The 12,126-nt window shown below is 42.9% G+C and overlaps 1 protein-coding gene across 1 annotated transcript; it reads right to left on the reverse strand.

The window, feature by feature from the left end:
- Window positions 1–123: 123 nt before the first annotated feature.
- On the reverse strand, window positions 124–6,195 carry LOC101161355 (insulinoma-associated protein 1b). Its single transcript, XM_023951923.1, has one exon. It carries the CDS (start codon window positions 2,664–2,666, stop codon window positions 1,176–1,178), a length of 1,491 nt encoding a protein of 496 aa, XP_023807691.1. The 5' UTR covers window positions 2,667–6,195; the 3' UTR covers window positions 124–1,175.
- Between the last annotated feature and the right edge of the window lie 5,931 nt (window positions 6,196–12,126).

The raw sequence follows: 12,126 nt of genomic DNA on the forward strand, positions 1-12,126 counted from the left end.
TATATCAAAAGTTATATGAATTTTCTCATTAAAACAGATGTCAGTCAAAAAGTTTCTAAAAGTAGGCCTGAAGTTTCCGAGATTGTCAGGATTTCTGAATAAATTCCCCTCTCACACCAAGTGTCTTTTTGAAAATATTTTTTTTATTATTTCAATAGACAACAACGATATACACATACAATCAAAGCGCTATAAAAGCCAACATTTAAGAAAAATAACTTGTCATTATAAAAGATTGCATCTAAGGTAAGAGCTTTACGTTTTTTCCGTGTTTTTTTTCCCCTTAAACAAGAGCTGTGAAGATTGAAGATTAAAACCCAACCCACGACAAAAAAAAAAAGAAAGTTAAAAATCACAACTCAGAAATTTGACCCAAAAAAAGTGATAATCATAATAATAATTTTGGCTATTAGACGACATTTAAAACTGCCGGAACGATTCACAAAAAGGAAATCCACAACAAACACAATAAGTTACATAAAATAATTAGAATAAATAAATAAATAGTGTGAAAAATATTGCAACAATCTTCAATAATGATAATAAAATATGTGCCAGCATTCAAAATCAAAACAATTTGTTGACTTTTTTTAAGGCAGTTATACAGCGGGATTTGGATGTGTGTGTATGTAGGCTATTTCAGACTAAGCTTCATCTGCTCACTAAAGGCATTTGTGGTTCTACTAAACAGGGAATTTCTTAAGTCACACTTTGTTTCCACCGAGTTTTGTCATCCACAAACTAAGCGTAAAGCTACAGTGATACAGCAATCACGGTCGGGAAATCCAAAGAGGATTTGATGGGAAGAGGGGGTGGGACTCTGAGAATTTTAAGACATTTCTTAGGTCTATAAGCTATCATTGAGCATGTGATAGAAAAATACCCTTTAACAGTCAAACTAACGCTTTGTACGCTTCCTTTTCATGATAAACTAATTTGAGAAATAAAATCTCAAAATAGGCCTATTCAAATATAGAGACGACCATTCAACAATCACTGATTGGCATGGAAAAGACACCACTGAAACATCAAACAGCCCTGCCTTCTTTGGCGCAGAAAGATGGCAGTGAGCATAACAAACTTTTTTTTTCTTTTTTCTTTATTCTTCTTGCCGTTTTTTTCACTTTCTTTTTTTTTTCACTTCCTCCATTAAAGGCACGAGTTCTGTGTTGTCTTCAGCAGGCGGGGCGCACCGGCATCTGCAGCAGGATCACCTGCCTGTTCTCCGAGGGGTGGCACTTGTTTATGTGCCTGGTGAGCCCCGGTGAGCTGTAGAGGGTGGCGGGGCAGTACTTGCACGGGTAAATCTGGGAGGAGTGCATGAGGCGCAGGTGTCTCTCCTGGCCGGCCCTGCTGGTGAAACTCTCCCCGCACACCGGACACAGCAGGCAGTCCACTGGGCTCAGGTTGAGAGGGCTTTGGTTTGAGGCTTCCTCTGAGGATGATGAGGAGGAGGATGATGAAGATGACGATGCTAAAGAAGAGGAGGAGGAAGAGGACACCGGAGCCTGCTCTGTGGCGCGGTCGCTGGTTTGAAACCCGTGCTCTTCCAGAACTTTCTTCTGCAGGACCTGATGCCCCATGATGTGTTTTCTTAGGTATGCCTGGCGCTTGAACCTCTTCCCGCAGTACTGGCAGTCATATGAGCCGTCTTCAGAACCGGATTCGGACGGGCCCGGACTTGGAGTTTCTCTGTCACTCATGTCTTTGGCTTCGTCAGACTTAACGCCCATCGGCATTATTTTGGCCATTTCGGGTTTGATGCCCGGAGCGGCCGGCATCGCTGGCGCGCCGCTGGTGGTGCGCGGTTTGTGCCAGCGGCGGTGAGAGGCGAGGTTCGCCGGGCAGCTGAACATCTTGTCGCACTCGGGACACCTGTACTCGACCCTGACGATGCGGGAGCACTTGTGCTGAGCTAGGGAGAAGGGATCAGCGTACGCCTCCTTGCACAGCTGACACACAAACTCCCCTAACGGCTTGTTCCCTCCGGAGGATTGCGCCCTCGGCTTTACCTCCACCGGCCCCTCTTTGATTTTGAGCCCGAGCACCGGAGAAGTGGTCATCTCATCTTCAAAGTTGAGTTTTCTAATGGCTTTGGGTTTCTTGGAGGAGGACTTGGATTTGCGCTCTGCTGCATCGCCAGCGGATCGTTTGGTGGCGACCCGGTTGCTCGGTCCCGGAAGGCTGCTGCTGCTGCTGCTGCTGGTGGAGGTGGATGTGATCCCGCTTCGGCTGCTGTTGCTGGTGCCGATTTTCAAGTCGACTGGAGCGTACAGGATGTGGTCCAGGCCGGAGAGGGATGCGGGTGTTGGGAATGACTCTGCAGAAATCGGCGAACCCAGACTGAAACTTTGCTCAAAATATCCCTTGTCGTGCTCCTTGCTGATGGGTCGGGTGGGGCTGTAGAGGGCTTGGCACGCAGTCTCTGGGTTACCGAATTGCGTCGGCTTCTCCAGCCGCGCGACCGGCGCCTCCGCCGCGGTGAAATCCGGAGATGCCGAGGCGCGGTCCGGGCTGGACGCCACGGACATCGGCGGGGAGGGGTCCGTCTGACGCGGCAAGGCAGCTGGGGTTGGGGGCTCCTGGAGGTCATCTTCCTCTGATCGGGTTCTGTAGGAAACATGTGCGCATTTCTTGTTTCTTTTTACCAGGAATCCTTTGGGCATCTTGACGAGTAATAACAGCAGAAAGGCACTTTGGGGAGATGGCTAAAGTCTGGAGTATCCAGGTTGGTTGAAAATATGGCAACTCAAGAAGCTTTCGGGACTTTATCCCCCCAGTATATCGATCCTTCTGTTGCTGAAATGTTTTCGTCTCCAAGGCATAGCTCCACTCTTTTTATGCCGGAATGATGCTATTGTTCTCGCCCCCCCCTGTCGCAGCATCCCCGACCAATGGGATGAAACCGAGATCCCAGCGGATTTTATGGTGGGAGGGCTCAGAGCCTGGCTTTGGTGGATTTCGTTGGAGGATGTGCAGATAGCTTAGCAGATGTACTGGCGGTTTATTACATTAATGTGTGCGCACGGCCCCTCCCCGGCTGAGGCACACGCCAGGGCCCTCCTCTTTTTACGGTCTGATGGGCCCCTACACAAATGCACACGTGCCGCTGCTTTGTGGCGCTCCTCTGGGGGGCCCTGAGTTGCCAAAAGGAAATGTCCGTCACCGCTACAATCATCACAGTTTACAGCTAAGACAGGGGGATACAAGCTTGCTGAAATGCAAACTAAAAGCTGCTTCTTTAGCTGTCTGCTGTGATGTTGATCAAACAAGCAATTCCCCTAATAGTTGCCGTCAATAAACCATAGCTTCCCAACAATACGCCTGTTTACGCACGACTTTTACGCACACAACTCTCGAACCAAACCCTCATTTTTTATTATGTCTTAAATAAACAGCACAGAGTGAGCTTTTATTTTAGGCCACGTGTCCGTTTCAGTATAACTCGACCTATAAATCAGACCTCTCGCTGCATACATAAATAATAAGAAGACCCTCCGGTCTTTGTGCACAATAGCCGCGTCTGCCCGCGCTTGGATATCCCTTTTTTCTGTTTGAAAGGCAAATTGACCTCTTAACTGTGGAACGGGACCCGCGGCCAATCTGGTCCACAGCAAGGCGCGTGCTGACCAAAATCAGCGCTCCAGAAAAAGAAACTGCCCAGGCTTCTGGTATTCAGGGTTTAAATTATGTGCTGCCTGAAATTCAGTTTTTTATTATTATTATTATTATTATTTCTGTTAAGAACAAATAATTTTAATCACTCTAAAATGAATTTAAGTCAAAGAGAGTTTGCCAGTTTGTTCAAAATCTCAACAAACTTCGAATAATAAATACATGTTTTAGTTCAATTTCTGTCAATTTTGCTAAAAATGTCTCAATTGTTCAACAAGTTCATCTGAACGTTTCTTTACGCTTTATTTATTTATTTTCGTTTAATGCCTCGGTGTGCCACACTTGGCGAGAGTGCATTCTTTTCCCCTTTCAGTCAGCAGACCAGGGAGGAATTAATCTCCATCGTCGTTCATTGTTCCCCTCATTTGCATAAAGCTGCACTATGACCAAGTCAAATAATTGCACAATCGAGGCTGAGCCGCAGGCCTGCGACTTCCCCTCAATGGGCCTCTGTGTCCCGGTGCCTTCACCTGCCGAAAACACACCGTTATCTGTATCTGGGGGTTCTGTTTGATTATATGAAGGACAAATAATCGCAAGGAAAATAATATTTGATGATGGAGATCAACTTTTGATACAATGACCTTGTCTTCTGCATCTCCTAATTCCTCTCCACCTGCTCTGATGTCAGCCACGTGTTGTTTTCCTCCTCTGTTCCGGTAATCTGTTTGCCTCTTCGGCTCCATCATTTGTTCTTTCTGTCTGTACATCTGTTAGTTGTGGTTTGTTGGGACTGCGAGCTTTGATGGCATTTTAACGAGTTCCTCTTTCCCAGAGATATCTTCTGCGGGGAGCATGGGCCGAGTGCTATAGTCTTGGCTGCAGGGACGCATGCGCGTGTTTGCTCAGTGGCGTGTGCTGCCCTGTGCGCACGGGAAGCATTGGCGCCTAATTATCATACAGCTGCAGTTGCTGTAATGCAGGCTGAACCACATCCTCCTGAAGGTTTTTTTTTTACAACCTTTTCCTCTGCTAAACGGACACTTTCTTTGTTTCAAGGGTTTAATAGGTGTTATGGTATAGACAAAAACACAAACAAATAGAGATGAACGGGATTTCTGTGCGTAATGGAATCATGATGCCAAAGTTTGCAGAAAAAGCGGATAGTTTGTGTCTAAACTATAAATTCCCCTCTGTCCGTCCCTCTCAGAGCCTCACTGCTCCACCTGCAGGAGGAATATTGAATGCAGATGAAACAAGGGAAAGTTTACCCCCCAGTGACGGAAGGCTCACTGACTTTCTGTCAAACATTAACCATGTGGACTGAAGGTGCTGGGAGCAGACTGGTCATTTCAGAGTAATTAGATTACATTTACTCGCACACGGTAGCCTGCTGCAGTTCCCGGATGAATGATTGCTTCCACGTGCTGTGCCAAAACAAGCCGTTTTGAAGGTGCACTGGGACATGACTGTAATTGGTGTTCACCACAGGACCACTTTCAATGTACTGTCAATCAATTATTGTAATGGATTAGCTCAGGTCCTATTCTGGCTGCTTGTAATCTGATAGAGGGTTCTTTCAGCACCACGGAGAGAGCCAGCGAGGGATCCAGATTTAATCAGGCAGGCCGTGGACGCAGCACAGCCTTCAGGCTTTGTCCCCAAAACTGAGAGCAAAAAGGAAACAATGAGGCAGTAGAACAAAACAGTAATCTGTAATGAAGTGATTAGTTTTAAAATATAGTTTAAATCAGGCTTTTTCCCAAACATGTTTAAGACAATCCCTTTTCAGACAAATCTTTGGGTTTTCTGTCTAAGTCTTGTTTAGTCAAACACCTGTTTCCCAGCTGCCAAACCTTTTCAGTTTTGTCTCAACTTAGTGGTAACACGTCTGTCAAACCCCACAAGGTGTTTCTACAAGAACATCTGAAACTCAGACTGCAGATCATTTGAAAGATTCCAAGGTGCACAACCGCAAAAGAGAATGAGAGCCAAAGTTTTCCTGGAGGTTTCAAACTGCAGGACTCAGAGGGAAAATTAGGCCATCGCTTGTTTAGCCATGAGAGCCACACGGAGGTCACTGTCTAGACTTTAAAGTGTACTTTGGAAGGCTGCCCATGAGACCAGGTTGCTGTGAAAAGCTTTGTAAAGTGGTACGGCTCTGAGCTTAAGACTAATGGACCTCACTGACTCGGCTGGGAATGTCCCTGGTGTTGTCTCTAGGTTTGACAATGTCCCAGTGAGGACGGAGGCGGATGCTTTCCAGCTTTGATGATCATTCCTGAAAGGCTCTAGTGGTGGCAGCTTGCAAAGGAGTATTTCCGTAAAATATGCAATATCAGCTCTGTAAGTTGAAGTCTTAAGAGTAGAATGGAAGCCAAATAAAGGAAAAATAAAGCACAAAGTACAGCCTTCCACAGGCTAAAACACAAAGACTTCAAAGGCACAACACAGGATTTTCTATTCATGTAAAGAGCCTCCTATTAAAAAGACTTCTTCCTGAATATCCGGCATATCAATGCTGGACTCCCGGGGGCATGTTTAGCCCTAATTTACTCATCAGAAACACCAGAGTGTCTTTCAATAATCTCTGCAGTCCGTTGGTTGTTTGGGGTGGAGTCCTCTGTCGGAAAGCATGCCCTGGAATGTTAAACACTAATTCACCTCTGAGCTGGGGAGGTGGATAAAGTGATTGTTCTATCTGGGAGCTGATTAAAACAGGCTCTGGCCCGATTCCCCCCTCTGCGCTCACCTCTGACGTCCATCACATTCATTTCGGTATTCATGAGTGGAGGAGAAAGCAGGCAGAGCGGCTGGCGTATTACAGATAATAAGGCCAGCGGGCACCACATTCACTGCCACAGGTCCCCCCCCCCCAACCCCCCCAGCCCCAGCTCATTCAATTACTTCACAAGAGTTCTCTAAGGCACAGCTGCACTATGGGGGTAAAGAGGAGCAAATTGAGGTACATTCATGTAGACGCACAAACACACACCCTCACACACCTTGCTGCTACAAAGAAGTGGAGGAGGCATGGGCAGCCAGCAGATGAAGGTTCTCACTGACAGCCGTTTGCTTAGCAGCAAACACTTTCTCACACAAGTAAAATAAACTAAAGCTGCAGAAACTCTCTGTTAAGTTAAATAAGTTAAATCAAAAAGCTCAAACTTAATTTTGCTTTTTCTAAATGTGTTTTTATAATAACCTTTTTTTTAATCCACCTGCTGCTATTGCAGTTGGGATGGTAGGCGGCTCTCCATGGTGCTGAACATGGTGCTTAAGGTTTCAGCTTTCTCTGTGAAGCCATGCAGGTGACAGAATATGTGCTGACCTGATTGTGGTTTTAAAGAACTGAAGGGATTTCAGGTAAACGCTAAACTAGGGGTCTGCAACCTGAGGCTCTGGAGCCATATGAGGCTCCATTATGGCTCTTTAGCTTTGAAGTAACATCCTTTAAATAAACAAAATTGTAGTTTTAATCAACTTAGTTTTTTTCATTAGTGTTTATATTTTTAATATGTCAAATCAATGAGAAAAATGATGGTAAAAGATTTAAATTACTTTCAGAGTGGTTTATTTTTGTTTTGCTTTTAATACATAATTTTTGTATTATTTTCATAATTAAATAAAAGGTTCTACGCCAGTCTGTACATGTTTATAATAAAAAGAGAAAAAGGATGAAGGCACATCACAGTCATAATGGTAGAAAATGCCACGGTTGACTGGATTTTCTTCCATTTTTACTTCAGCGGGAGGATCATATTTGACACAGAATGTACAGTACTTTAAAGGGACTTGCAAGTGCTGCTGTCAAAAGTAAAGGAACTTTTATTCCATCATCCACCCCAGAAGAACATCAAGACTCACTCGAACACAGGTGTTAGCTCACCTCTGCACAAATAGTTTGCGTGACTGAACGTAGTGTTTTAGTCTGAATGCATAAGTATGCATGTGTGAACAGTGGTTGTTTTGTTTACATGTTGAAATGTTTGTATGTAAAGATTTTTGGAGCCAGCACGAATGCTTGTAACATTTGCATGTGTTTGTAGTCAGGCCCCGCCCCTTTTAGATTTTTTACACATCTACACCTGACACTAAAAATTATAAACTTCCAGCAACTTGTTGCTTTATGGTGCATTATGATTTTTACCCCCCCCCCCCGTTAATCACCCTCCTACCCCCCTCTCTAACATCCCTCTCTCTTCTTCCCTCCTCTTTTTTTCCATCCGGTCCAACACAAAAACTGTTACAAATATTATTAATATAAATAAAAAGGTCTAAAATATAGATATAAATACCTTGTGTGTGAGAATGTTCATAGCCCCTGTTGTACCAGTAAAGTATTTCCAACACAAGAGGCCTTCAGCTCTTTTTTGCTCAGCTGTTTGACAAGACAAGTTAAAAAAAAAAGAAGAAGAAAACATTTTAATTTTCATGTTAAATCCTTTTGGGGGTTTTTTCACAGTGATTCAAAGCTTCTGACTGGAATTTTTCAAATGTACAAATCAACCGTATTCCTGGCACACAAACATGAAGAGAGCAGTCTTTTCTTGACATTTGATTTGGGAATGCATCATTTCCCAAACAAAGAATTCCCAGAATCGACACACTCTTCATTAGAAGGCATAATTTGCATTCTCTTATAATTGTGCTGCTTCCTTGATTATTAAATGATCAGCCTAATTAGGGAGCATAATAGGGTTAATCAGACTCTGCTCGTCACACTTATTATTATTCCTAAAAAAAAAAAAAAAGAAGAAGAAGGAAAAAGATACGGTACTTGATTAATTATATCAGCCTTTTCATCAGCTGGGGTACCACTCCCCCCTCTGAAATTAATATCATGTTGTAAATGGAAGGAAGAAGCTGGCCGGACACAGACAGATGAAAGATTTCACTCAAATTAATTAAGCACTAATTATGCGGAGGGAGTTGGGAGCAGTTTGCATAATGAGCCCTATCAAAAGAGATCAGTCATGAAGAGGAGCTGCGGAGTTTCTATACGGCCTTCAGATGATGCACAGACACCGCCGCAGTGCATGAAGAGGGCTGCCAACCAAGTGGGAAGAGGGTTAAAGCACTTTAGGGCTCGAGTCGTGGGGTTGAGGAGTGTTTTGTTTGGTTTGTCAACATCACAAGCTCCCTCACTTGGACCGCAAACGTGGATTATTCCATTCTCACTTAAAGACATCCCATCTGCCCAGGGGCTGTGGGTGTGTTTTTTTTTTTTTTCATCTCAGCTTAAGAATCAGATAATGAATTCCCCAATTCAGCAAGAGCCGATAAGTACAGAATGTACCTTTAAAGTTAAGCTAATGACAAACAACCTGCCTCCTCGCTCCAGAGAGCTTTAAAGACCCTAATCACCTCCCAGTGCAATTCTAGTGGAGTTCAGTTATTGTTGATCAGGGACTACACTGCTGCGATCTTTTCAGACAATGGGGAAAGGGATTAACCGGACTGAAACTCTCCGTCTTAATCACCTGTTTAATCACTGCCTCTGTGCTGTGCAGTTACTGCAATAGTCATGGCAATCATGGCCCTGGCTGATCGGGGATCACTGCCCTTGAAGGTCCCCAAGTGAAATTACAAAGACTATGATTAGTTAATCAAATGAAGAACCCACTGTCCTTTCTCTATTTGTGTGCACACCTTATCTAAATGGAAATTGTATAGTCGAGACACTTCCAGAAGGACACATCTACATGTGAATTGAGCCCTCGGCAGTGAATACTGAATGAGATCTTTCATTCCCAATCATGGTGTTATGGCACTGTGGAGACTTCTGCACGTCTGAATGATATTTGTTTTCAGCGCTCGCATGAGTGATGCAATCACTCAGCCGCTTGCAGAGTAAATCAGGCAGCACTGGGCAGCAAATCTCCAAACGCACATAATAATGTGTGGCACAATGTCAAGATGCTGTTGAGGGAGAGGACACAGACAGAGTGGACCAGCATCTCTCCCAAAGTGCACCAATGAACAGAGGAAATCTGCTAAAAAAAAAAGGCCTTCACATGATCACTGTTGTAGCTTCTCCCTTTAAGTCCTGATGGAAACATTTGTGGGAGAGTTTTTAAAGATTTACTGTGAAGTTACACACTTGTGTTTCCTGGATTTTATAGAAACTGTACAGTCATGGTTTTACATTTTAATCAACAACTGTTAATACAGTATTTGATGACTTATAAGTGTGTGGTGCCAAATACCAATCCATGAAAACAGCAAATATAAACTTAAATAGCTATTCTAAATATTGTTAGAATTTTCATGCTAAAAAATGGACCCATAAAGAGTGTAGAATGTAAAGAAAATGGGATTCTACTCTGTTTGCACCCTACAGGTGGCAAATTCCACCTTTTCTTAATGCATTTACTGAAAAAAACTTACAAAACTTTATCATGAAAACAGTAGATCAGAAGGGTTTTTTCATCAGTGGTGTGTTTCTTTTACCTAAAGATAAAATCTAAACTTTTTTTATTTTGCCATTTAAAATGATAAATGAAAACTTATTTTAACACAGAAACCTTTTTTTTAATCAGCAAAAACTAAATGTCTTTAACATCTTTGCCAGCTTCAAGCATAAAATTGTGACATTTTGAACTTTTTAGGCTGTTTTGCTCTTTATGGTTAAAAACAATTATATTTTTTATTTATTCAGCTTAACTTTGAAGTGCTGTGGAAAAAAAAATCATAAATTTAATACAACACACATGCTTCACCTTGGTTCACCTTCAGCAAATTAAAATTGACCCAACTTGGTCTAGAAGCGAGCTTGTGTTTGGACATCTTTTTGTTTGCATCACATGTACATAAAAGGCAAAGACAGTAGAGACGAAACAGGAAGAGAAAACCAATAAAGTTTGCCAAAAAAATTACTTTCTGATCAATTTATACCTTTTTACTAACATAATTTTGGTCATATCTGTGTATTTGAACTGACACTGCTGTTACTTTCAGTATTTCTTTTATACGTATCTTTTACATCCCTAGTTTGACTTTAGCCAAAAAAGACAAAAACATGTAGTTTAATCTGCTCCAAACTCACATTTAACCTTTTGTTTCAGAAGTGTATTTAACTTAGGACAGAGTTTGTGATCCATTTTTAACAAATGGCAGAATCCAACAATGAAAAGTCCTCACTCACCATTAAAATCAGTGGTGGAATGTAAATAGAGACACATTGACAGTTTCTAAAGCTTATGCTAACCAAAATTCTGTTTAGGTAAACACTTAAAATCCTACTTTAACCCTTGTGCTATCTTAGATGACCCCACCCTTACATTGACGTGTTCTTCCTACCATGACAAAGGTGGAAAAGGTGGAAAGATTTCATTTAATCCATGGACACCAATGAGGTTCACAAATCATTGAAAAAAAAAGGTTCAGCGCACTGTCTAGTGGGTCTAGATGACCCAACTCCCAATGGTAAAGTGCCTAGGATAGCACAAGGGTTAAAACAGGTCAAATAATAAAAAAGTGTGCATTTGTTTGGATGTTTCCAGTTAAACTTTTTCTAAACATTGTTATTTTGTGCTTTTTTTCTAGTCAATTTCCTCAATAAACAGCACAGTGGCCGAGTTCACCTCAACCACCTGCCACCTGAACATTTCCTCTGCTACCAACGAGCCCCCCTTCAGAGCGATTAGACATAATCATTTTTTTAGCAGTAAGCGGAGCTTTCTGTGGCGTCTGTCAGACATGCTGTTGGACATTGTGACCGTTGTTCCTAAAGAGAAAGGAATGTCCATCCACGGATTTGTGATAACTTCCTTTCAGGGGCAGCAGACTTGACCTGCACATTCTTCCAAAAATCACAGCGATTATTTGTCAGTGACGGCAGCTCTTTGGAGGGCCGGGGGGGGGGAGGCGGGTCCCTGGAAGGTAGAGGGTCGTGAGCGTCCCAATCCATCTCTGTCTGCCAAGCCATTGATTGTGATTTAGGGCACGGTGCAGAAGATGGTGGGGTTCCTTTCTGATGAGCGATAGGAGGGGAACCCCTTTGACTCCCAGCACATGGCAAGCAGAGGCAGGGCTATGATGATGGGTCACAGGCAGCTGGTGGGGGGGCACCGCGTTTGTATGGAAGCAATGTGGGGGTTGTATTGATCACAAGATAGAAAGTGTCAGAAATCGGGAACAAAGCCTGCAAACAACCACGTGAGTCTATCACTTAACCCATCTATCACCCTCCCAGCTTTGTGCCAACGCTTTCTGTCTGGTTGTTTCATCAGTGTGGGACTCGTCATCAACAGAGCGATTCAATCAGAAGGGTTCTCTACATTTTTTGAGAATAAAACAAATTCACCAAGAAAACAGCAACAATTCTGAATAAAATCCCTTTAATAGACAAAACTTCGATTCAGGTAAAATAACCTGTTTTTGGAAAATGCTTCCAGAGTGTAAGTAATGTTCACTTGAAATATGTTTGTCAACAAGACATCAGAGTGGTTTTTATTTATCACAAATATTTATCTTTTTTGCCAATCTTTTGGTCAAAATTGCTTGATT

Source organism: Oryzias latipes, chromosome 22 (assembly GCF_002234675.1).
Source record: "Oryzias latipes chromosome 22, ASM223467v1".
Taxonomy (NCBI): Eukaryota; Metazoa; Chordata; class Actinopteri; order Beloniformes; family Adrianichthyidae; genus Oryzias; species Oryzias latipes.